Source organism: Phalacrocorax aristotelis, chromosome 7 (genome assembly GCF_949628215.1).
Source record: "Phalacrocorax aristotelis chromosome 7, bGulAri2.1, whole genome shotgun sequence".
Taxonomy (NCBI): Eukaryota; Metazoa; Chordata; class Aves; order Suliformes; family Phalacrocoracidae; genus Phalacrocorax; species Phalacrocorax aristotelis.
In genome coordinates this window covers 42193052-42219362 of record NC_134282.1, presented here as the reverse complement: position 1 = coordinate 42219362, position 26311 = coordinate 42193052, and the positions used below count along the sequence as shown (strand labels likewise).

Genomic DNA, 26311 nt, shown 5'->3' with positions numbered 1-26311 from the left:
CCCAAACTGTAGCACTGGCAATGTATCAAAATTGTCCCTGTTTTCTCATCTTTGAAAGTAGTGCTGAGGTATTGGATGAGACTGAACAGAGGAGCAGTAGCAGGCAGATACACTACACTCATGCAGATGAGAGCTGCTTCCTGAATCTTAGGAAGAGGGTTCTGGTCCTGAAACTCCTACCCAGTTCTATTTGAGATCCATGTTACAGAAGTGCTTCACGATCAGCCATTTCTATAATGTGTGCAGACTTGGGAAGCAGCTGCCTGTTAACCTGTTTTCTCTTGACTCTTTTGAAGCCATTTTAAATTTTGTGCCCACAAAGCACTGTATAGGCTGCTCTCCTCTTTCAGACAGCTGACCCATAAGCTGTAGTCACAAACAAATAGTATCACAAATTATCTAAAATGTCTTTGCTTTAGTTTCTTCCTACTATTTGTCTTGGCTTCAGTGGGAATAGAGGACCAGGTGGGACAAACTTTGTCTGTGATCTCATCAGGTCTAGCCTAGGCTTGCTGTACTTAAAACTATTTTATGGGCTGTTTTTCTGTAAAACTGTGAAAATACTAAATATTTTGGTTTATTCTGGCAAATACTTTTTATGCTTCTGCTATTTCTGAAGTGTGCTTAAAGCAACAACCATAAAATATTAATAGATTTCATTTAAATAATGAACAGTAATACTTAATCAACTGAATAGATATGGAATAATACTACAGAATAAATAGACTTTACTTACAACTTAAAACTCTACTCTTGTGTTCTTTAGGACTGCAGTAGCAGTACATTTGATGGCATGGTCTCCTGATGGTGAATACTTTGCAACAGCTGGGAAGGTAAGGACAAAACAAGAATAATTAAATAAGTGATAGCAATGTTTTGCATTTGTTTGACAAAAGTAAATAAGTAATATAGAGTAGTCCTGGACCACAATCTCTATTGTAGTCTGAGCTATGTTAAATTATCATCTCGTGTGTAATGCTATATTTCATGTAATTCCATGAATTTCATCAACAAGAAATTGGATTTAGCTGTGTAATCCTACTGAATACTTGAGAATCAACCTGAAAATAGTGACAGTGATACAGACTTGTGTGTGCATGTATATATATGTTTTAGATAAAGTATACTTAGATAAGCTTTCAGATATGCATAAACATATTTTTCTACTTCTGTTGGAAATAATGAGGGTAAATATTAGATCATTATGATAGAGCACATACACATTTAAACTGGTATAATATGCACACCTCAGTGGATAAATTAGAAAAGATTTTTTATTTAGTGAATTCTGGGTTCAACTATCAGTTCTGAACTTCTATTTCAGTTAAGTTTTCAATTAATTCTTTTTAATGTAACCCTCACATTTGAGTGATTCCCTTTGGTTTTCAAGTCTGGATAAGTAAGCATTTATTTCTTGCAATTAATGTTGGTCAAACAATGAGATTAATTTTAGGAACCTTTTTCTTAACTAAAGAGGACAACTGATTCATGAGCTGCATTGTTTTATGACTAAAAACATACTTGGAACACATTAATAAATATTCCATTTAGAATCATTGTGGTTAGAAAATTATCAAAATATTTGCTTCATTCCATATTTCTGTTTCCTATGAATATACATTTATATAGCTAGAATTTGACTAAGTAGATAAGGCAGATGGTTCCAGAAGTCATTTTCTGTCTGTAGGAGAGCTCTATATTAGTTGTTTCATGAGATACACAGCTTTGATCATAATTCTTAACAGGGCTGCCTGTCAGACTTCCTTCTTGCAGAATCTGTGGTCAGATACTGTACTTTTTGATGCTTGTCAGGAAATACTATCTTTTATCTACACTCTCAGAGGTTTGTAATTTATTCATTTATTTACTTTATTCTGTACCTCCACTCCAGCAGCAAGTCCTGAAATCCAGGAATGTGGCATCCAGCTGTGTACAATGTACTGTTGTCATACTAGTAGTGTTGTCCTTAGCTCCCATCAGTATAGTCATACTCCAGTCTCACATATTAGCATTTGTAGCGCTGCTGGGTCAGCATTTCACTTTTGTTTCAATTAATTACGTCAGTAGTGCCCAACCATTCGAACCAGAAAGGAAGCATAGGTTGTACTGGTGGAGGGGAAGGTTGTAATATGCATCTGCCTCTCAGTTGTGTGCTCAGTAGGTACAGTGCTTTCCACAAAAGTCGAGCTTCCTGTGCATGGGAACCAACAGGGACTTAGAACATAAATTGTCTCAGTGGAGAAACTGACTGTTAATGAGCTTAATATTGGAGCGTGAGTGGCAGCCTATTTCTGGCTTCTATCTTTGCAGGGAAATGGACATGCATTGTGCTATGCAGAAAATACATAGAGAACCAGGAGGAAAGTAGGGGGCCAACTGGACTGGAAGAAAAATTCCTTATGGGAGTGGAGTGTTGCCAGCAGAATATTTCTTTGGTCCTTTAATTCATTGCAGGATGACCAATGAAATAAGTGGTCTCAGAATTGGTTGTCTGAAAAACAGCATGTAGTTCTGGGCCACAGATCAAGTTTTCATGAAAGATACCAGAAGAACAGTTTCCTTATTATTATATATTTTCTTTCTGTGACATTTTTAATTATAGCTAGCTAACCCCCATGGTTTTTTATTGCTTTACCTAGGATGACTGCCTCTTAAAGGTTTGGTATCCTATGACTGGTTGGAAGTCATCTCTTCTGCCCCGAGAGAATGAAGAAAAGAGAAAATGCCCAGGGGTCATCCACTTCTCATTTGTTTATTTGGCCCATCCTCGAGCAGTGACAGGATTTTCATGGCGTAACATTAGCAAGTACATGCCCAGGTTTGAGAGTTTTCTTTTTTTAAAAAAAAACCAAGCAAGCCTTTGACCAGATATTTTTTAATGCTGTGCATAAAGTTTGGTCATCAAGAACATGATTAGATTTCTCTGCGTATACAAGAAAAGAAACATATCAACATCTTCCCATAAGCTTCTGTATTACCTAGTACGATAGTGATAGTCATGTTAACAGGTGAGATTTATTCCAAAATATGGTCTAAACTTCAGTGCCTTCTCAAGTTATGCCAGGAAGCATGGATGTAAGGCTTTGTTTTCACCAAATGGTGCTATGTTATTGGAAATAAAGTATTTGTTTAACTAAGTAGCATTTAATAAGCTATTTTCTGTGCCTTGTTGTATATAATGGTGTTTAATTAGTTCCTCACCTTCACTTTTCATTATTTAGTAAAAGTTATGCATTCTTCACATAGTCCAGGAAGTCAGATAGTTTAGACAGTTTCATGACTGCAGTTCTATAACAACTGTTGCATTTATCAAATAATAACTGTTCTATGTTCACATGCACTTTTGCCAGTAATCTATGGGTTTATCAGTATGCCAAAATTCACTCATGTTATAAAACCTTTAGTTAGGGGACAGGCAGAAATTTGGATGAAACAATAAATACTAAATACTTGTATACTCCCCTAATTTCTGCTGTGCCCATATAGCTAATTTAAATACATTGGGTAGTAACCTTGATACGTCTGTCATTAGGGGTTTGGTATGTAATGTGTTACTCACATCATGTCTTGATGGCATCTGTCGGCTGTGGGCAGAGACGTTGTTACCAGAAGATACTCTTCTTGGTGAGCAGATCTGTGAAACCAGCACTTCCAGCATTAGCAGCACCATCTCTCAATCTGGAAAGCAAAAGGACAAAATACAGCATGCACTAGAGGTACAAGTAAATACTTACTTTATCAATTTTTTATTTTGAGATTCTTAAAACCTAAATATTTAGAGGATGTAGAACTCTAAGAATGTGTATTATCTAGTTCTTATAAGCATGACAGAATAGTCTGAATTATTGCATGTCAGTTTTTGAAGTCTATTACTAAACCCTGAAAAAGTCAGAGACACTGCAACTGCACCCAAGTTCCATGTTCTTAAAACTCAATCAACTTTTTCTATAGCTAAGTAATAGTGATGGGAAGAGACAATGTTTAATATGGAGTAGTAAGGGATGGTTTCATTCTGATGGGGTCTGAAAGTCTATAATTATAGAAGCAGCAGAAGCATTAAATAAACTCTTAATTTTTAATTATCTGATTTGAGAATTGCATTTCCAAAAGGTGGTATTATGGGGCTCTAAATTTCAGTGGCAGTCATATCAAGTCTCTTAAGTTTACAGTAAGAGAAAACCTATCAATATAAAAAGAAGGCGCCAAACCCCCAAAAAACCCCAACCATCGCACCACTCATTTGTAGACTATTACAACCAGACTAAGTTTTTACTTCTTGCATATCATGACCACCAACAAACAGCGAGAGTGGAACCCACTGTACTTTGGGCTGTTCAATCAGTTGCGGTTTCAGCAATTTTCAGATATACAAAAATAATTCATTATAAAATTATATTGCAAAGGTTATTGCTTTTAGATTGTTGTAATCTTGTTTATGAACATTACACAAAATAGTGTGTATTTTTGTCATGTTGTTGGAGCAGATATTAAAGGAACTTTCAGAAGACTGTTAGAAGAGCTTTGCCTTTGGCCAGAACTGATGTACCTAAGTGTTGCTAATCTCTGAAATCTATTTAAAATAATCCTTTTGAAATTAGTCACCACTTCTTCGATAGAAGGAAGTTAAAAAGCTTTAGGTTTTATATTAGCGTGGATTTTTACCTTACAGGTTTTTAGTATTTCTTAATTTATTTTTTATAACTATACCAGACAATTCACCATTTGAAAAATATGAGAAAAGGACAAAGGAGATCTTCAGTTCTTGTTACCCACACCGATGTATTGCCAGATCAACAGGGTACTCATGAAGTTCAGCGTCACATTTCACATCACGCAAATGTGCTTGGTCATTTCCATATAGCAGCAAGCATCAACCCTAATACAGGTGAAATACAACCATTTATAAAACTATAATAATATATTTGCATAAAATGGAAAAAAAAGAAAAACAAAAACAAAGGGGGCTGAGATGCACATGCTTTGCTTTGCCTAATTGAATACAGGAAATTTGTAGGAAGACTGTTATTTCACAGGTCTGTTACTTGGTGTAGAATTTTCGAAGACAAATTAGGCTGAATTTATTCTGAATACCTTCAGCACTTTTAAAAGCCAATTAAATTCATATTTGCCTATGAGAAAACAAAAGAAATCTAAATTTCAAGTCTGCCTGGAGTTTGATTGCTGGGTTTTGGGAGGCAATGATATATGATGAATAGAGTATTTGCATCCTACAGAACATATAGTGAAATTAAAAAAAAAGCCGTACCAGATTTTTTGGCAAGAAACCAGCTGCTTTTTATAGAATAATGCAGAATATTTTAAACCAGGAAAATATTGAAGAGCAATCAAGTGCTTTACCTAAAATCTGTACATGAAATGACAGCAGTGCAACATACGAAACTGAGCAATTAGAACTATTGAGTATCATTTACTGTTCACATAAAAATCAATTTTTAGGTAAACTTATTGATGTTAAAATATCTTCATTTTTCTTATTATGATTGCATGTAGAAACTTGATCTGCATCTTAGCTTTTTCTAATTTTGAACAAGTTATGTTCTAAGTAAAATAAATAATTAAGAAATCTGTATACATGTATATGTATATATGTGTGTGTGTATATATGTATATAAAAAGATGAGCAGTTTAATAGATAGCTTTTCTATTTATTTTAAAATGTCCACAGATATTCCATCAGTCTTGGCTGGAACAGCTTTTAATATAGATGAAGGAAACGGAGGCTTCGTTGTTCACTGGTTGAATAATAAAGAATTTCATTTTACATCCTCTATTGAAGTATTTATGCAGCACCTAAGAAAAATTTCTGAACAACAGCTAGAACAAGATTTTGATGTTGAGGCTGAAGAGGAAGAAGAAATGGAAGAAAAAGAAAGAGGTTTACATATGAAGTTAGATCATGGTTAGTAGCATTGAATATGTAGCACAAGAATTATTTTGAAGCACACTAATGCAGTTATTTAGCACAAGAATTATAGGTGCTAACATTTTATCACTAATCTAAAATAGGTATTTACAGGCTGAAATTTTGGCTGCTGTAATTGTAGGCATGAAAAATTCAGTGATGCACTCTGTTGGAACGCAATAGTGATATACACAGTGAAAAAGAAAGGTAGCTTTTGTCTTTCATTTCCATTTTGGATATATTCCACTGAGCTATAAATTATGACTAAGACCTTACAATCTGATTGTCAGTAATGACGTAACAATTTATGGCAAGCACTAAGAAGGGTTGGACACAGCTCCATTTTAATGCAACTGCACTGTTTCCAGTACTGGTAAGATTTACATCTTAAACTTTAGATCACCTGATGATCCCAACTGTAAGTGTTCACAAGGGAATGGAGAGGCATATTTTGAAACTGGTGGAAAATATATCCTACCAGAAATACTTTACATTGTTGTGGGAGGGTCACTTGTCCAGTAAGAATGTGTAAAAATAAAACTCTGTCTATAGAAACCAGTAAGACCAATTAGTGACTGTAAACTGATGATACATTATGTCATTTATAATGCTTAAGTTCTTAAAATCTGGATTACTAATGCAGTAAAGTGTGTGATAAGTCTTCCTGAATATCTAATACATACTACTTCATCAATGATCACATGCCATATATTTCATGATTACCTCTTAAATACAAAAAAAGCCCCACATTAATTTGGAACCAGCATTCCTATAAAATGTGTGGTTTTCTGTAGTTGACCAGAATAATCTTAGGCAGCTCATTAGTCTAAGTATCTGGATTTTTACAGTTATATTTATTATTACTTGTATTGCATAGTTTGAAGCAATAGTCAAAGGCCAGAGCCTCAAATTTTTATACAGAGAGACCAAAGAAGGATGTTTCTACCGTCGATGTGCATAAATGTTCTTATCAGACGGTACTACTAGCAGATTAAAAAATATTGTGTTGTTTTGAATAGAAACTGTTAGGGAAATCTTTGCAGTGGATAAAATGTCACATTTCTGTTACAGACTTGTCTATAGATAGAGAATCAGAGACAGGGACTGGTACAGGCTCTTCAGAACATGAAGATGGAGAAAGAGAGGGAAGCCCCAAAACATCTCTGCTAGCAGGCCCACGCATGCCTCTTCCAACAGTTTTGTTAGATCGGAAAATTGAGTTGCTCCTAACTGAATGGAACAGAAATCCGGATATGCTTTTTACTGTCCATCCTATTGATGGTACCTTTTTGGTGTGGCATGTGAAATATTTAGATGAATACACTCCAGGCATCTTTCGACAAGTTCAGGTATTGTATATTTGAAATTTGTTTATTATTTATGATCTTAATCAACAATGATTGTGCCCTTTCTTTTATATCTGAACATCAGTGTGAATTTAATTTTAAGTATTTCCTGTGAAGCAGCTAATAATTATTCAGACTTAAGCTGGGTTGTAATATTCTAATATTTTTTTTTTTTTTCTGTTTAGGTTTCATTTTCTTCTAGGATTCCTGTTGCGTTTCCATCAGGAGATGCTAGTTCCCTTAGCAAAAATATTATGATGTATGCTTGCCCTGTCTTTGTAAAAGATAACAGTAATGCTGTACATCAGAAGACAATGGACTTTCCAGACAAGACTCTAGCAAATAAAGGACCAAGCTTTGCCCAGGACAGTGCAAATGTGAATATAATCTCTCCCATAGTAATGATGATTTCCAAACATATAGATGGCTCTCTGAATCAGTGGGCAGTTACTTTTGCTGATAAATCAGCTTTCACTACTGTGCTAACTGTATCACATAAATTTAGGTACTGCGGTCACCGGTTTCATCTCAATGATCTAGCTTGCCATTCTGTTTTACCATTACTGCTAACATCTTCTCATCATAATGCTCTATTAACTCCTGAATCAGACAGTTCATGGGACTCTGACGGGATAAACAGAATAATGGATCCTATTAAACATGTGAAAGGTTCTTCAAGGCAGCAGCTTAAAAATGCAGCAACCCGTACATTCCATGATCCAAATGCAATCTACAGTGAGCTGATTCTGTGGCGTGTAGACCCTATAGGACCTTTATCATACACCGGAGGAGTATCTGAATTGGCTCGAATTAACTCTCTTCATACCTCCGCTTTCTCTAATGTAGCCTGGCTTCCAACACTTATTCCCAGCTATTGCCTTGGTGAGTATACTTCACATGTTTCCGTATAGAGTTAACACTGTGAGTCATAATTTGTTAAAATAAATTACTATTGTATTTGGAGTATATTTATATTAACTTTTCAGCAATTTCCTTGTAGTATGCAAATGAAGCATTTTTATTTCATTTGAGGCTAAGGCAACTTCAAAACATTTCATCTGGTCTGAGTGTGTCTGTAGTTACTGTGGATCAGCTGACATTTTGTAACTTCTTTGCGTGAGCAAGCAGTCATCACTCACACAAAGAACAAGGCAATCCCTTTCCTTAGTGCTTTAGGCAGCTTCACTGCGTGTTCTCTGCATTGGACTGGTATTAATCATGCAGATGTTCTGATGACTTAGGCATCTGGGTTGTTGGCCACATACAGCTGCAGGAGGCAGTGGTTTGAACAGAACTAGTATCTGAACTATTGGGAAAGGTTTTCAGACAAAACTTACAGTATCAAAATCTTTTAACATGCTGGCTAAGAACTCTGCTTTGAAGATCCTGAAACAATACCAAAATTCTTCAGGCTATCAGTGGTTTACAAAAGCCCAGTTAGAATGCAGAATATTTTTAAAGAAATAGATTACATTAACTTTACAGAAGTGCAAAAAATAATTTTTCAGAGGTCAGGCAGTACAAATTCTGATGTGTAATGCCCTAGGACAATTCTTCAGTTTTGTATTTAATTTTAGGGCTTTCTATTGCAGTTAGGAAAACTGCCTCTACAAATGTTACTCTATTCAGCCACTCAGATACTTATTCTTGAATTATCATAAAGATGCTATTGTAGTAGTTGTCATTTTTGTATACAGTACTAAAAATGTCATTTCTGCAGTTGATGTAACATTACATTTTATACTGATAATGCCAGGTTATTTTATTACATTAAGGCCAGTTTGACCTTTACAGTGATTAAATGGGCATCAAAGATGTACAACCTCAAAGATCCTAAATACACTTAATAAATGCATAACATCTATAAAATAAATCCATTTTCTGTGCTCACATAGTAACATTCTTCCTGTCTGAATCCCACAAAGTCTTCTAAACACAAATAACTAGCTGCTTCCCTCTTATAATGTAAGCGGGAAAACATACATCAGAACAGAAAACCTTGTGTCAAGCCTGTTCTTTATGCTCTAGAGAAGCAAAAGAGACACTCTGTTACAGTTTTTCATATATTATTCACTACTGCAGATATATTTCTCCCTCCACTTTTGTATCTGCACTTTTAACTGGAGGGTAGAAGGGAATATTCGTAGAGGTTAATTTTATCCAGAGAGCCTAAAGACAGTAAACAAGGAAAAAAAGCTATAGCTAATACAGCTTTTCTGAATAGTTTACCTTAGACTCCTACTCTAAATCATCTTTGACAAACTAGGGAAGATAGAGTTAGCTTTCTGAGCACCTGCTTAGAAGTGACAGGGAAGAAAACAATCCTTTTAAGGAATGGCAGTGTTCCCTTAAGCGTACTATATACTGGTTTGTAAACATATATGAATTCTGCTTAGATTATTCAACATTTCTGAGGAGTTGCAGTTACACAGATGAGCAGAAAGGGTGTTATTTCATTTCATAGTTCAACTAATGGTGTTTTAATGCACACATTTGCTTAGATTTTTTGCTTCAGTACTTTATCACAATTATGTTAGAAACATATTCAGATATTGTGAAGTGGATTGTAACAGACTACCTGATGCCATTTGACTGGCATTTTTTCTTTAACTATGAAATTTTTGTGTTTTCTATTAGGTACGTACTGCAACTCTGCTAGTGCTTGCTTTGTTGCATCTGATGGCAAAAATCTGAGACTCTATCAAGCTGTTGTAGATGCACGAAAACTTCTGGATGAATTATCTGACCCTGAATCATCTGTAAGTTTTATGTAGCAATGCCTTGAAAGTATTAAAAGTAATTAAGGTAACTTTTTTCCCCTCCAGTGGTTTGTCCTCATTTATTTGTGTATCATTTTTGTGCCATTCTATGTATAGGATCTTATGCATTATAGCTTGCATAATTCCATGTTTTGCGGCTGTCTATAAACGTTAGCAGACAGAAATGCAGCTATTACTACTAAAAGTGGCTAGACGGAAACAACATTTACCTGATAAGTTTCCCCAACCTTTAGCAGGTGGGAAAAGGAAAAAGAGGATTTCTTTCTTTGGCTTCTCAAAAGAGGGGGGTCACGAGCAAGTGGGAAGGTAAAAACAGAAGTGCAAGATTTAGGTGTATCCACCTGTATATGAGGAAGGGCAGAGATTGTGAGAGAGGAGAGAATTGGCAGGTTATTGCTCTTATTTTTTCTGTAATAAGCAACTTTTTAATCCTTTTTATTTTTTCATTTCTATGACTTTAAACAAAGTAAAGCCTGACCTTGCACTGTTATTGTATAAAAGAAGCACATCTTTTTTTTTTTTTTTTCCATTCTTCTGTTATTTTATAAGCTATCCTGTAAGATGGAGCATGTCAGTATTCAGATCAGTCTGAGGAATCTGTTCAGGGGCAATGATTGTGAACATTGCAGCAAAAACTAATAGTCTTCAGTTTATACATAAGCGTACTGATTTATTTTTTTACATGTTGTGACAAAACCTGAAGCTTTAAACAAAAGTGAAGCAGTATATTTGAGTTTCTCATGGCACAGATACCAAGTTATGTTATGAAAGGAAAAATCGTGAAATAAACAATGTTTTGTTTCCGTAAAAACTGGTATGCTATCCCCATGAATAGCTACAGGTTCACAACAGTGCGAATGTCTTGATAAGCACTTTATTCATAAGTGCCAAAATGACAACTGGAAAAAGTCTGTTACGGTTTCTGCCAACACGGAAAATTAAAGCATCGGTTTATTGTAAATGACTGCAATTTCTTTCTGTCTGAAGGAAAAATATGCTAACTCTTCTCCTTTTACTCTGTTTCAGAAACTTATTGGGGAAGTGTTTAACATTGTGAGCCAACAATCTACTGCTCGACCAGGATGCATTATTGAACTCGATGCAATAACTAACAAAGTAAATAAATGGGTAACTCTTCAAGGGTATCACATAAAGGTGTTTAATAGCTTTGTCTGTTAATTAACCTAATCTGTTGAAAAGAGGTAAAAGAAATTACGTTTCTTTATGGTGTTAATGACTGCCCTGAATTTTTGTGAATGTTGAGATACCTTGAAAGTTTTAATCAGGCAACTTTCTTTTAGCTGCTAAGAGCAGAAAGCCAGTTGTTAGAGTGTAAAAATGTTTTCTAAGCAGAAATCTTGATGAAAACAAAATTTAACTAAAGACTCATTTACAAACCATCATAATTTAAAGGTAAAAAAAAAATAACAATCCCCCCCAAGCCCAAACAAACAAAAGATGGTAATTAAAAAAATCCCAAACTTAAAAACTAGACCTAACTATTCAAAAATGTAGGAATCATAGCCACATACAACTTCAATTTTTTTTTCTGTCTTGTAAGACAAATTTTTATCTGTTAACTAATACAGCTATACATTTCAGACAATGAGGAGGTGGTATTATTACACCTTGTTCTTACTCACAGTTGTTGTGATCATTCATGTTCCAGTACTGTTTCCTGTTAGGAAGCAGCCTGTGAAAACAGCGTGTATTACCATTCCTTAATTAGACATCTGGATATTTCTGACATATATAAAGAAGTATTTCTCTATTTGTCAATAAATTTCCATGTCTTTTAAGTATTAATCACATAGGAACTTCAATTTTAGGTTCAGATTTACAAAATATTTTTCTAGAATTTTAATAGATGAGTACAGGGAATACTCTCTTTCCATGTTTCTCTGGAAAAAACTGGGTGTTTTGCAACATGCAGACTTTGCCTTCACTGTCTTTGGGGGACATATTTTCCTTCCCTGCAGGAAAGGATTTCACTGCCAGCAGCCTCCTTTGTAGAGTGGTGGAGGTACTGCAAAGAAATCTGTTGCTGTCAGGAAGGACAGCTGTTAAGGTATTGAAGAGAAGGATAATCTGCAATCCATTACTTTTTTTAGATTTCCAAAACAATTCACTGCGGACATGTCTTTCCACTGAAGAGGGATAAAAATCTAAGAGTTTTTGCCACTGTCATTTATTCACACCTAAAGAAATAAAAAACAGATACTTTTTCATCTGTCAATACCTGCAGCAAAAATGTTATTACAGAATTTGTCTAGCATGGTAGATGTCAGTGAAATTATTTAAGTGTACAAACAATAGTTCTAGAATATGCTGTTCTCAATAAAAGAGGCAAATGTTTAGTTTTTCTGATGCATTAAAATAATTTTCAATGTGATAAAAGACAGTAATCCTCATTAGTAGCAAGATTGCGCAGAAAATAATTGCATTATTACAAAATGTTGCTATACTCTTCTGGAAACATAACTATTACTTAATATTTCAGTGTGGCTCAAACACACAATTGCTTCATGTCTTTCAAGAAGACTTCATTCTGGGATACAAACCACATAAGGAAGATGTGGAAGGGAAGGAAACAGAGATATTTTTCCAGCCATCACAAGGTATAAAAATAACTAACGTGAAATGAAGTAGGTACCAAAAGTGTTCTTAAGGTATATTGAAATCTAGCCAGCATACGCTAGTTTCCTTTTTAATGAGAATCTGTAGAATTCAGTAAAACAGCTGTTTCGTGTTGCTCATAGGAATTGTTGTTTACATGGTAATGGTATTAAACAAAGGCATTCTAATTTGCTTAGAGTGAAACATTTTAGCTTATGTGACAAAGTCCATTTTTCAAAATGCTGTATGTTATATATAAAAATATGTACAAAATAGAACAGAAGTGTATTTTCTACATATTATCAATATATTATTATAACTATATTATATATTATATTATATATTATATATAATATATTATATATTTTTTATATTATATATTATAACTACATATTATCAATATGTAGTTCCAGGTGATAAGGTGAATATATCTAACTTCCAAGTTAATACAATAGAAAGTAACAAGGAAATGTGGTAGTAGACTTAAAACTTTGAAAGAAAAAGGAAGAAAGCAGGCAGGTGGAAGAGAGTCTTTACAATCTAACAAAATAGTTCAAACTGACTGGGAAGGCAAATATATCTAATAAATTAGATTTGCCACTAATACTCAGGTTGTCTCTAAGTCTATCTTTTCATAATTCTTCTGTAGCCACGAGCAAACAAAGTATCAGTTAAAAAATGAAATTTAGCAAGAGCAAGTGCTAGATTCTCCTCCTGGGACTGGGTAATCCTGGTCATACATACAAACTGGGGGATAAGAGGCTGGAGAGCAGCCCAGCAGAAAGAGATCTGGGGGTTTGGGTTGATGGCAAGAGGAATATGAGTCAACAGTGTGCCCTGGCAGCCAAAAGCGCTAACCGTGTCCTGGGGTGCGTCAAGCTCAGCACAGCTAGCTGGTGAAGGAAGGTGATCATCCTAATCTGCACTGGTGCGGCCCCACCTTGAGTACTGCATGCAGTTTTGGGCACCTCAATGTAAGAAGGATGTCAAACTGTTAGAGTCCAGAGGAGGGCAACCAAGATGGTGAAAGGCCTCGAAGGCAAGACTTAGGAGGAGCAGCTGAGGCCACTTGGTTTGGTCAGCTTCGAGAAGGCTGAAGGGTGAACTTACCACAGTCTACAACTTCCTCAAGGAGGGTAGCGGAGGGGGAGGGTGCTGATCTCTCTGATAACCGGTGATAGGATACAAGGGAATGGAATGAAGCTGCATCAGGGGAAGCTCAGACTGGACATTAAGAAAAGGCCCTCCACTGAGAGAGGGTGGTCAGTCACTGGAACAAGCTCCCCAGGGAAGTGGTCACAGCACCAAAAGCCTGTCAGTTCAAGGAGCATCCAGGTGGCGCTTTTAGTCATATGGTTTAGGTTTAGCTGGTCCTGCAAGGATTAGGGAGTTGGACTCAATGATCCTTATGGGTCCCTTCCAACTTGAGGTATTCTATTCTATGATTCTATGTTATTAATGGTACTGTTTGAATATTTTGTTTCATAATCAAGCAATTTCTTTCAAAGAAGAAAACGGGCTTTTAGTATCAATTTTTAGTGTCTTCTGTTAATGAAAAATATTTATGTTGAATGTAAATTGCATGATATTGATAATATGTTTAAATTACAGGGTATCGTCCACCACCTTTCTCAGAAAAGTTCTACCTAGTAGTAATTGAAAAAGATAGTAATGGCTGCTCTGTTCTTCAGATGTGGCATCTTCATCTCAAGTCTGTGCAAGCCTGTTTAGGTGAGTGAGTGACTATAACTTTCTTACAGACAGACATTTATTTTAAATTATATGAAAGAAAACTTAAAGCTTAGTGGTTTAGTTAAACCAAATTGTGTCACCTTTGTCAAGCAGAAGCCTCAAAGTCAGGAATCTTTGGAATAATTTTTCAATGTGAAGGGAGCAGTAAAATTCCTTACAAACACTGGTTGCATTTTATACCAATCGCAGTATAAAACTTTATTGATAGCGTAATATACTTAAGCACTGGATTCTTTATTTTAAACTATCAGTATTTCAGAATGTTATGGCTGTCTTAAAACAAATAGTCATAGCAGGCAATAAAGCTAACATAGCCTGCATACATCATATAATTATTTTTTATGTAACTTAAGCACTGCTAAGGAAAATAAATCTGATTATAGGATATTAATGCCTTGTCCTTTCTTACAAACAATTTTTTAACACTTTTGGGAATTTTTTTTAATATAGCAAAACCAACTGAAGCTACTTCATCAGAGAATAAGCTTAGTGTACCTGAGCAAAAGACTGTGGATTCTTCTCCAGATACATCACCTGGCATAAGTCCCATTCCACGATCTTCATCAATTGCTAATCTTCAGACTGCTAGTAAACTTATTCTGAGCTCCAGACTTGTATATAGCCAACCTCTGGATCTTCCTGTTGGTGTAGAAGTAGTAAGAGCAACTCCTTCAGCAGGTAAATTTAACTTTTTTTAATTCAGTTGGTCCACTAATTTACCTCCTATTTTATAGGATTGTAGACAGATATCTGTAGATAGATATATAGAGCTCCTCAGCCTATCACATTCTGACTTACTGATACAGGGAACACAGGACTAAAAAAGTGCTCTCAAATCCTTGTGTCCTTGTCATGTTACCATTTCATAAATGTATCAAGTCCCCACAGGAAAGCTGTTCCTGAAACTTACTGCTCTAATAGTTGGAAACTTAACTTCTAGTCTTAATTTATTAAAGAACAATTAATACCCGCTCGTGCATCTGCCAGCATTAACATGTTGGGTATTTAGTGGGTTTTTTACCCGATGCACTTACCCCTTCTTCTGTTTCTCTGTCTTTCTGTGTGTCGGCTTTTTTTTTTTTCCTTTTTTTCCTTCCCTCTTAGGTTCATTTTGGTAGGCTACATGAACCTGATCTTAACTTCCTTAATCTCTTAATCTCATCTGATTAAGGCTTTGTATTCTTCTCATTATTCTAACAACGCTTCTCTGAATTAACTTCAGTTCCAGCTTATCTTTTTGAATAGTGACCAGAACTGCAGATGATTAGTAATGTTCAAGCTGTAAGATTATTACCAGTCTTAATGCATTTGCCCGTACCCAATTCCAAATTAGAAAAGCAATACCAGGTTGTAAAGTTCTCTATCAGTAGTTAGACAGTGTTGCATCTGCCTTATTCATATAGGCATTCTACTTCATATAACTAAAAGTAAATGTATTTGTTCTAACTTCAGGTCACCTGAGTTCTTCATCAATATACCCAGTCTGCCTTGCACCTTATTTGATAGTAACATCATGTTCAGACAACAGAGTGCGGTTCTGGAGATGTACTGTAGAGACCGACTTAAACAGCAAAAATGAAGAAAGGGAAACATATCATTGGAGAAAATGGCCTTTAATGAACGATGAAGGAGAAGACAACAGCAGTACAGTGAGCATAGTAGGAAGGCCAGTTGCTGTTAGCTGTTCTTACACAGGACGTCTTGCAGTAGCATACAAACAACCCATACAGCACAATGGTTTTGTTTCCAAAGAATTTTCCATGCATGTTTGTATACTTGAATGTGAGTCTACAGGAGGATCAGAATGGGTTTTGGAACAGACAATTCATCTGGATGATTTAATTCAGGTTGGAAGTGTACTTGATTCAAGGGTCAGTGTAGATAGTAATTTATTTGTTTACAGTAAATCAGATGCTTTTTTGAATAAAGACAAATACCTGGTGCCCAGTATCAAGCATTTGGTGCATTTGGACTGGGTATCAAAAGAAGATGGTTCACATATATTGACAGTTGGAGTTGGTGCCAACATCTTCATGTACGGAAGACTTTCGGGAATTGTAACGGATCAAACTAGCAGCAAAGAGGGAGTAGCTGTCATTACTTTGCCACTAGGTGGTAGCATAAAACAAGGTGTAAAGTCAAAGTGGGTGTTGCTTAGATCAATTGATTTGGTATCATCTGTAGATGGCACTCCTTCACTGCCTGTTTCTCTGTCCTGGGTGAGGGATGGTATACTGGTAGTGGGAATGGACTGTGAAATGCATGTTTATGCCCAGTGGAAACACGCTATCAAGTTTGGTGATGGAGAAAGTGATGTGTTTGCTACTGAAGACTCAACAACACAAGATCCACTCAAAACAAGCTTGATAGTGAAGAAGACCAGTGTAATTGATGGGGCAGGTATTGTGGATGATGTTTTTGGCACTCCAACTGTAATTCAGGATGGTGGCCTTTTTGAAGCTGCTCATGTTCTTTCACCTACTCTACCCCAGTATCATCCAACCCAGTTATTAGAACTTATGGATCTGGGTAAAGTTCGCCGAGCCAAAGCCATTCTGTCACATTTAGTTAAATGTATTGCAGGAGAAGTTGCAATAGTTAAAGACACAGAAGCTGGAGAAGGAACTGGTCCTAAACGCCATCTTTCTCGCACCATTAGTGTAAGTGGTAGTACTGCAAAGGATACCATCACAGCTGGAAAAGATGGTACTCGAGACTACACTGAGATAGACTCAATTCCTCCACTGCCACTGTATGCACTGCTTGCTGCAGATCAAGATGCCACTTTTGTTTCTGAAGAAACTTCTAAAATACCTCAGGGCTCTGAAGATCATGCTAAGAGAAAAACAGAGGATCAGTACTCAGATCTGTTCCAGATTCAGCCTGTTACAACTGAAGACTTTATTGATTTTGAGCCTGAAAAGAGGGAGAATAAATCCAAAGTTATTAATCTGTCACAGTATGGTCCAACTTACTTTGGCCGAGAACATGCTAGTGTTCTTTCAAGCCACCTCATGCACTCGAGTCTGCCAGGCCTCACTCGACTGGAGCAGATGTTCCTTGTAGCTTTGGCAGACACTGTGGCCACAACAAGCACTGAACTAGATGAGAACAGAGATAAGAATTATTCAGGTTAGTAACTGACATATTATTGAATAAACGTTCTTGTTCTTCTCAGCAAAGGTAAATTTAGTCCTTGGGGTATTTTGGGATAACAAAGCTGAAAGCTAGCGTCAGTAATTCAGATTAGATACAGTAAGAAAGAAAAACACTTAAATAGAGATTTATAATTATGTTTCATACATAATAAATAACTTTTAGTTCAAGTCTCAGGAAGTTTAGAAACATATATTCCTCACACACTGCATATAATAAGTTGTATATAGGCCTCTTGTAGTCACCTGCATGTTCAAAAGTCAGTATTTTATATTTTACAGGACGAGATACCTTAGATGAATGTGGCTTACGATATTTGTTGGCTATGCGCTTGCACACCTGCCTTTTGACATCACTCCCACCTCTGTATCGAGTTCAGCTGCTTCACCAAGGTAATTCTTAGTGTGAAGTATTGCCTTCATTTGATCCACTTGAGCTGACGGGATCTGGTTATGTTTGATTTATAATTTTATGATATTTCTATTATCTGCATATTCATTTAGATTATATCTATTCCATTAAAGCCCTTACCTTGCAAAGGCTTGTTTATAGGCTTCTCTAAATGCACTGTGAATAGCAAAAAAGGTATAGCTCTAGAACAGAGAAAGATTCTGCCCCATTCAGTTTGAGGCATAAGTTACCCAACCAGATAACATACAGATTGTTTATGTATATTTCATTGTTTCTGCTGGAGGAATGAAGATACTGCTTTACATAAGCATGGCTTTATCTTACCTTAAAGATTATCTTCTTATTTTCATCACATCAGGTTTTTTCCCTTGCTCAATCTGAGTAAATGCTGTTCTGAAATACGGGAAAGAAAAGCAGTTACCACCTAAACAGCAGACAGAAAGGTTTCTGGCCAAGAATGGGTCTGCCTCTGTGATAATAGAGTATTTTTCCTTTAGTCTTTCACCATATAACTCTAGTACATATATAATGGGGTACTGGAAAATGATGGAAGAAGCACTGAGGAGAGGACATCCCTAGTAAGGAAAAATATATTCACTTGTTCCTTTTGCAGCTCTACTTCCTGCTGAGGGAAACAGTCTAAGATCTACCTAACGCTTGGGTTGGGGATCCCACTTTGCATCTCTGACATACTCCATTTGCTTATTAACAAGTCTTAATCTTCTGAATTTTATTATCTTATTGTTTAGGCCTATCTACTTGCCATTTTGCATGGGCTTTTCATTCTGAGGCTGAGGAGGAGTTGATCAATATGATTCCTGCTATTCAGAAGGGAGACCCACAGTGGTCTGAATTAAGAGCTATGGGTATTGGGTGGTGGGTCAGGAATATCAACACACTCCGAAGGTGCATTGAGAAGGTACTTTCAATTCCTTACAAATTATAGTTATATGCTGCTAGGTATGCCTTAGGAGATACGCACAGTGACTTGTTTATAGCAGATGCCTTTGTACTCTAGCCCAGCCAGGAGGCTGCGTAACTATTTTTTTCTATTCCAACTGATGGTGGCAGTCCTGGCTTAAAAATGTCATTATTCAATAGTAAGATATAGTACAAATCATCTAGGGAAAAGCCATTTCTGAAGCACCTAATTTCTTCCCCCCACATATTTTACAGTATGTTAAAGATCATATTAAGTACTCTATTTTAAGAAGAATCTTGTTTTCAGATATATGAGACAGTATATATCTGCAGATTAAACAGGGACTTACGCTCAGTATATGATCAGTAGTGGGTTTCATTTAAGAAATAAATATATTGAAAAATATAAGTTAATAAAAACCATATAAAAGGTCTTTTCAAATTTTGTAATTTTTTCTAATGAGTACTATAGAACATAAAAGATCTGAACTGCAAATAAATGCAGGTTTTACTCTTCTGAAGAGTTGCAAAATTACTGTTTTTAACCAAAATAACACCAAATCTCATTTGCATGCAGAGTTTTCTTATTGGAGGGCTAATAATGGATACAGTGTAATATATTTTTGAGATAATATCTAAAACTGTTTTCCATAGCTACCAATGAGATTTAAATCCTTGCTTTAATAAGAATTTCAGCTTTCTTGTAACTTGAAGTTCGATTGATTTGAACAGCTGCTAGCTTTTGCTTTGAATTACAAAAAATAATGCAATCTCTCAAATGTCTGTGGAACAGAAGTACTTACTAGTTTATTAAATTTCCAAGTCATCTCTTGTAAAATTACATTTTGAAAAGTTACATGATACTTCAAGAATCTAGGAGCCAAACCTAATTATCCTATTACTCCAAATGAAATGCAATTACATCTGAGTCCTATATGGAAAAACAAACTGTTAATTAAAGAAATACTTGTATTACTTCAGTACATGTAAGTAATGGATTGCAAGAGTAATTTCACCTAATAGTATGAGTTACTGTAGCACTTTTAAAGGAAAGATTTTTATTTGCACTTTTGTAATGTCCCACTGTGGTTGAGAGGGGTTAATATCTGCAGTAGTGTTGTTTTTTCTGACTCTTAAGAGCATTCACAGTGTAATGACAGCTGTCACATATGAATAAAACATTCTGACAGAAAATACTGTTCCTTTGTAGAAATAATAGCCACCTAGCCCGTCCTGCCTGACAGAGAACATATGTGATTTAGCTAAAAGCAGCCTTTATATTTTCAGTAATAATAGTAGGTTTTGTTTACTACAGGTTGCAAAAGCTTCATTCCAGAGGAACAATGATGCCTTAGATGCTGCACTTTTTTACCTTGCTATGAAGAAAAAGGCAGTGGTGTGGGGTCTGTTTAGGTGAGTTCTGCTAGCTCGAAGTTTGAGTACGTCTTAATGGAACCTGGAATGCAAAGCAGAACTCATTGAAGATTAGAATTTAATTTAAAGTGATGCTGTTCAAGTGATTGTATGCTAAGGTTTTCTAATAAGCAGTTGTATGCATTGCATTTCTTTATGCAGGTCCCAGCATGACGAAAAGATGACTGCCTTTTTCAGCCACAACTTCAGTGAAGATAGATGGCGCAAAGCTGCTTTAAAAAACGCTTTTGCTTTGTTGGGAAAACAACGCTTTGAACAATCAGCTGCGTTTTTCTTGCTAGCAGGTTCACTGAAAGATGCTATAGAGGTATTCACTTTTGAGAAATTAAGCTTCAGTTTCTAATTTGACCTGTATAACTGCATCCTTACAAGCTGTTCTCTGCTGATGTTTTCACAAATTGTGGCAGCACAAATGGTATGGTATGTCTACACATGACTGCCTTGTGCCCTACAGGCATACCATTTACCTCCACACTTGCAGCTTGGAAGAGCTGCTTGGAAGCTGATCTGAAGGCCAGAATAATTGTTCAGGTACATCAGTCCTCAGTGGAAGCACTCTTGAGAATACCAGTCATGACCCTTCTGGCAAAACTTTCTGTTTGATCAGCACAGTTAAGTTGTAGCACTCTGTTCAGCCTCCAGCTATTGTGCATGACCTATTGTTACAATATTAAGTAAAAAAAGAAGTCAGAGTTGTCTTCTGAAGCAGCCCTAGGATACCTTCCTAGTGGAGCTGTGATGCTGACTGCCACAAGGGAGGTGAGAGCTGTAAGCAGGATAATAGCCTAAGCAGTACCTCTCAGGAGAAAATGGGAATTAGGGAATCTTTAGTTATCCTGCCTATTTATATGCATTATGTTTGTTTTTACCTGAGAATGTAAAGAATTTTCCTCAGAGATGTAGTTCTGCAGATGAGACAATGTGAAGAATATTTTACCAGTGATGTATTAACATTAAAGTTGGAAGTTATGTTTATTCTATTTAGTAGAATAAACATAATCATCTTTATTTTTACTTCTCCCATATTAATTTTTGACATGCTGGTGTACTGCTATGCATAATCTCCGAAATAGAAGAAAGTACATCTCTTTCCAAACACAGAAGAAAATATGTTACTTAGATATATATATCACATACTGTATTTTTGACCCAAAGATTAATATATACTTTAAAGAGCAGATATGAGAAAAAAATTATCTGCTCTGTAAACATATATTGCTATTCACTTCATTGTTATTTTCAAGAATGCACTCTTTCCCTCATAAAGCAACCTTTTTCCCCACTTCTTATCATAGGTGTGCCTTGAGAAAATGGAAGACATACAGTTGGCTATGGTTATTGCTCGTTTATATGAATCAGAGTTTGAAACCTCTGTCACATACACCTCCATTCTTTATGAAAAGATTTTGGGTTGCGATAAGGATGGAGCTGGGTTCAGCTGTACTAAATTGCATTCCGATCCATTTCTAAGAAGCATTGCATACTGGATAATGAAAGATTACACTAGAGCACTGGACACGTTATTGGAACAAACACCTAAAGATGATGATGAAAACCCAGGTAAGGGAAAAAGATTAGTCTAATGGAACAAACTTATTAAGACAAAGTAGAGAAGGAGAAATACTTTCCATGTATGTATGCTGCCTCTTCTCCTGAGATGCCATTATGCTCAAATTATTAATTGGCTTGTGTACAGGTCTGCTCAATTTCTTCCACTTCTTAAAAAACCTTTTTCCAATTTCTTCCAAGGACTTCATCCTGCTGTCAGATAAGCTCAGGAAGGCCTTCTTTGTTTGGTACTTCCCTACAATATCTATTACTGAATGCTGGCTAATCTTTATTCCAATGGATTTAAATTTTCATTCTTGCTTCTAGGAATTAGCAGTGTTCTAGCAGGATTTCCTATCCTGTCTCTTCTGAGATTAATGTTTAGTGACATGTGGCTACTCTGTGGCAGATTCCCTCCCTTGGTGAAATCTCTGCCTGGCTGATCATCTAGGCTATTTTTAGGTTTAGCTGAGTGGAATGTAACAATGAGGCAAATGAGAGAATTTAGTATCTCTATACTCATCCAGGTCACACCTTTAATCTTTTTGTGGGAAATAAGTAATTCTTTCATTTTGTTTTTGCAACTAGACCCAAAACTGTTTTTCTTTTTGTGTTTTGACAAATCTCTGTAATGCAGGAAATACTGCAAAATAGAACAATTCTATTTTAAAGCCATTTTCAATAGAAATCATATCTGCTTAATTCCGTAGTTATTGTCAAGTCGTGCAATCCTGTGGTATTCAGTTTTTACAATTATCTTCGGACCCACCCTTTGCTCATCCGAAGATACTTCAGCTCACCAGAAGGGACTTTGGCCACCTTAGGTCTAAAAACTGAGAAAAGCTTTGTTGATAAAATCAATCTTATAGAAAGAAAATTATTCTTCACTACTGCAAATGCTCATTTTAAAGTGGGGTGCCCTGTACTAGCTCTTGAAGTCCTTTCCAAAATTCCAAAAGTAAGAAAAAAGTCTACTGTAGCTGCAGAGAAAGATTCATCTAGTCCTCCAATACAGGCTGGTGTTTCAGATTCCAAAGCCTTAAGGAATGGTCCTGGAAGTGGTGATACAGACTGGTCAAAACCAACTTCAACTTCCTTTGCTTTGGAAAGTACTGTTGAATCTTCAGCACAATTTGACTGGAGTCAACCAGCAGTAAAATTTGATGATGAGCCCCTTACTCTTGATTGGGGTGAAGACAAAAATGGGTCAGATGAGGAGGACAAGGATGTTGGTATAATGATAAAGAACTCAAAATCTGATTCTAAGAATGGAGATGATGATGAGAGAACCTCAGACACCAACATTCCTCAAACACCACATGGGGACACTTCTGATGCAGGAGACACTGAGGTTGATGTTATTGCTGAACAACTGAAGTTCAGAGCCTGTTTGAAGATCCTTATGACCGAACTGAGGACTTTGGCTACAGGTTATGAAGTCGATGGAGGAAAGCTCAGATTTCAGCTATACAACTGGCTTGAAAAAGAAATTGCTGCTATGCATGAAATATGCAACCATGACGCAGGGGGCAAAGACTATTGTAGAACATACACCAAAGTAAATGGGGATCTACTTGATCACGACGATATTATGGATAAGCCAGACATCGGTTCGTATGAACGGCACCAGATAGAAAGACGTAGGTTACAAGCAAAGCGAGAACACGCTGAAAGACGAAAGTGGTGGCTGCAGAAGAACCAAGCTCTTCTAAGGGTTTTTCTAAGTTATTGTAGTCTTCACGGGGCACAAGGTGGTGGTTTAGCATCTGTAAGAATGGAGCTGAAGTTTTTGCTGCAAGAGTCACAGCAGGTAAAATAAATTCAACTAATTTATATTCACAACTGTCAATAGTTCTGGACTGTCAGTTTTGTCAAATTCTTGAGTTTGTGTCTAGATAGATGCTGCTTATGTTCTGCAAGTCTTATGGTCAAGATCATTTTAATGTTCTTGGAGAAAGAACCTGATATTTAAGTGTGCTGCTTTTCCACATCCTGATTATTTGGTTCCTAAGGATCTGTCATATGACATTGAGGATTAGACTACCTTTAATTATGGAATATAAATGTTGCTGTTTATATTATAGCTGCAGCATTATATGCATGTTCCAATGAAATTATAATTTTTATCACAATATTCTGGGTACCTATATAATAAATTAAATTCACAGTTGCTGAAATACGGCAAAATCTCATTCCTTACACTTCTGCAAGTCATGCAAGGGAGCTGCAGGAATGGGATCTTAGCTGCAAGACTCAACAAATAATACCAAGTCAGATAGGGTAGTGCTCCCTTTTAGTATATTATGGTATTTTCTGCATTTATTTCATACAAAAAGAGATATTTTCCAGCAAATGTTAATGACTAACCTGCTCTAGTCCTAGATTTCTCACATTTCAAATAGGAGCAGTAGACAACTGTTTTGGTGGTACTAGGGTTAGCACATACTTTTAGGAATTAAAAAAAAAATCTGCTTGTTTCCACTTGAGAAACTCAGATTAGTGCAAATATGACTTTTGTTATTAAACTCAGACCAGTGAGTATTATGACAAGTTATGCTACTGCAAGTGCATTTTTTGTTAGTGTTTCTTAATAGACAATCCCAACTCTTCATAATGAATTACATAAAATTACTTCTCCTGCACTAAATCAAAAAGTGTTCCAGCAAACTTGGCTATCAGGTCTGATCTATGTTATTGTAGGAAATATGAATTTACTTTTGACATCAGTCACAGTAAAGTCCTGTCTGTACTGAGTAGACAGCAGTGGAACAGGATAAATAATCCTGGAAAAACATTTAAGATATAAAATTATCTTCTTTTTAAACTCTTTTTCTCAAAGCAATAATTTTAAATACAATATTTTCTTTTAAACAGGAAACTACTGTAAAACAACTTCAGTCTCCACTTCCATTACCCACAACACTACCGTTGCTTTCTGCAAGCATAGCATCCACAAAAACTGTGATAGCTAATCCTGTGCTGTATTTAAACAACCACATCCATGATATTCTTTACACTATTGTGCAGATGAAATCACCACCACATCCTAATATTGAAGATGTCAAGGTAATGAAAAGCTTTCAGGAAATGCTAAATGATTTTTTATAAAATGGGGAGTGAGCATGCGAAAAATAGAATGTGGTGTTTGAGTTAACTTTTCAACACTTACCCTTTCACAATACTTACCTTCTTTCTCCCTTAAGTCTGGCAAACTGAAAATGCTAGTTAACTGCCTTGCTTTCTGACATCTTTTTGAACCCAGTTAGTTCTGTTTCATCCAAATTCTGGTCATTCTCAAGAAGCTATTCCAAATGCAAATGTTCACTAAAACAATTCTTGGCTCTTAAAACAACATGATCGTGTAAGTTAACTAATTACGTCATTCTGGTCAAATCCTGTAGGGAGATTAATGAAAGTAGAGATGGGGAACTGTAAGTTACGTTATAACCTTCTATTAATATAGATATTATAAACCTTGCCCTAGCATGAAATTCCTCAAGTGTACTGGTTTCTAAGGAGTTGTGGTGAATTACTTTATCTGACTCCATACTCAGGGGCAAATAAATTCTGTTCAGGTTCAGTAAATGGAGGGGGCGAAAAAGCCAAGAGCATGAGACTGTGACACAGTGAATTAGTAACAAGCTAAATCATTATTTTGTACATTTAGATCAGTATTCAGTCGTTAAATTAATTTGAATTTCTATTGACTAAATGAAAGTAGGGAAAATTAGGAAACTAAATGGGTTGTCCCAATGCAAGGCAGTTAAGTTTCTAAAACTGTAACTCAAGCTTAATTATATCTCATTTTGTCTCTTACATAGTTGACTCCTTTTCCATCCTGCATTATGCTACAGGAAGCATCTTTCTTACTCTAAAAACTCGTACCTCACATGCATTTTCTTTTAAAAGAGAATTCAGAAAGAAGAGCTGACACATCTTAACTGCAAAACAACTACTTAGATAATTCATAGCTTTAATCTAAGCTCTAGCATTTGATTAAATGGAAAGATGGTAGAAAAAGATGGAAATGAAGACAGGGTGGAATTTAAAAATTTTACCTTTTTAACAGTTTGACAGTACCGTTTTCTTCATGCTGTGGATTTCACTGGACTTTCCAAGAAATCCTTGCATTTCTTCTGTTTAAGAACTAGAGTGTTTCTGTTCTCATTCTCAGAACAGGACGTACTTAACCACTCCTTCAGCATACCCATTCACTGTGGCAGTTCTATATTAGAATAGAGTTGATTATCTTGACATAATGTTAGAAGGTTTTGACTGCAGTCAAATGATCTTGAGCAAGCAGTTGTGATATTCAAAGTACTGTATTGTAAACTTAAAGTAACATTCAGTTGGTATTTCTTGCACTTCGTTTAAAACTAGGACATTCTTGCATAATACGTTTCCAATGCTCTTTAGAAAGGCTT

The 26311-nt window shown here is 35.9% G+C and overlaps 1 protein-coding gene across 3 annotated transcripts in view; it reads left to right on the top strand.

Moving 5' to 3' along the window:
* DMXL2 (Dmx like 2) overlaps window positions 1-26311 on the top strand; it is a 56064-nt gene that overhangs the window by 11102 nt on the left and 18651 nt on the right. For 2 of the 3 annotated variants that reach the window (XM_075100380.1, XM_075100379.1), the window contains exons 6-25: window positions 767-833; window positions 2640-2818; window positions 3533-3716; window positions 4711-4885; window positions 5687-5920; window positions 6995-7272; window positions 7455-8151; window positions 9907-10028; window positions 11076-11165; window positions 12550-12667; window positions 14277-14396; window positions 14868-15095; window positions 15870-17549; window positions 17855-17965; window positions 18734-18903; window positions 20221-20318; window positions 20481-20646; window positions 21635-21899; window positions 22598-23697; window positions 24762-24953. In XM_075100380.1, the coding sequence (XP_074956481.1) occupies window positions 767-833; window positions 2640-2818; window positions 3533-3716; window positions 4711-4885; window positions 5687-5920; window positions 6995-7272; window positions 7455-8151; window positions 9907-10028; window positions 11076-11165; window positions 12550-12667; window positions 14277-14396; window positions 14868-15095; window positions 15870-17549; window positions 17855-17965; window positions 18734-18903; window positions 20221-20318; window positions 20481-20646; window positions 21635-21899; window positions 22598-23697; window positions 24762-24953 (6274 nt within the window). Of the gene's footprint in view, window positions 1-766; window positions 834-1745; window positions 1844-2639; window positions 2819-3532; window positions 3717-4710; window positions 4886-5686; window positions 5921-6994; window positions 7273-7454; window positions 8152-9906; window positions 10029-11075; window positions 11166-12549; window positions 12668-14276; window positions 14397-14867; window positions 15096-15869; window positions 17550-17854; window positions 17966-18733; window positions 18904-20220; window positions 20319-20480; window positions 20647-21634; window positions 21900-22597; window positions 23698-24761; window positions 24954-26311 lie in introns of those variants that run through there. The other variant, XM_075100381.1, reaches the window with a different exon arrangement.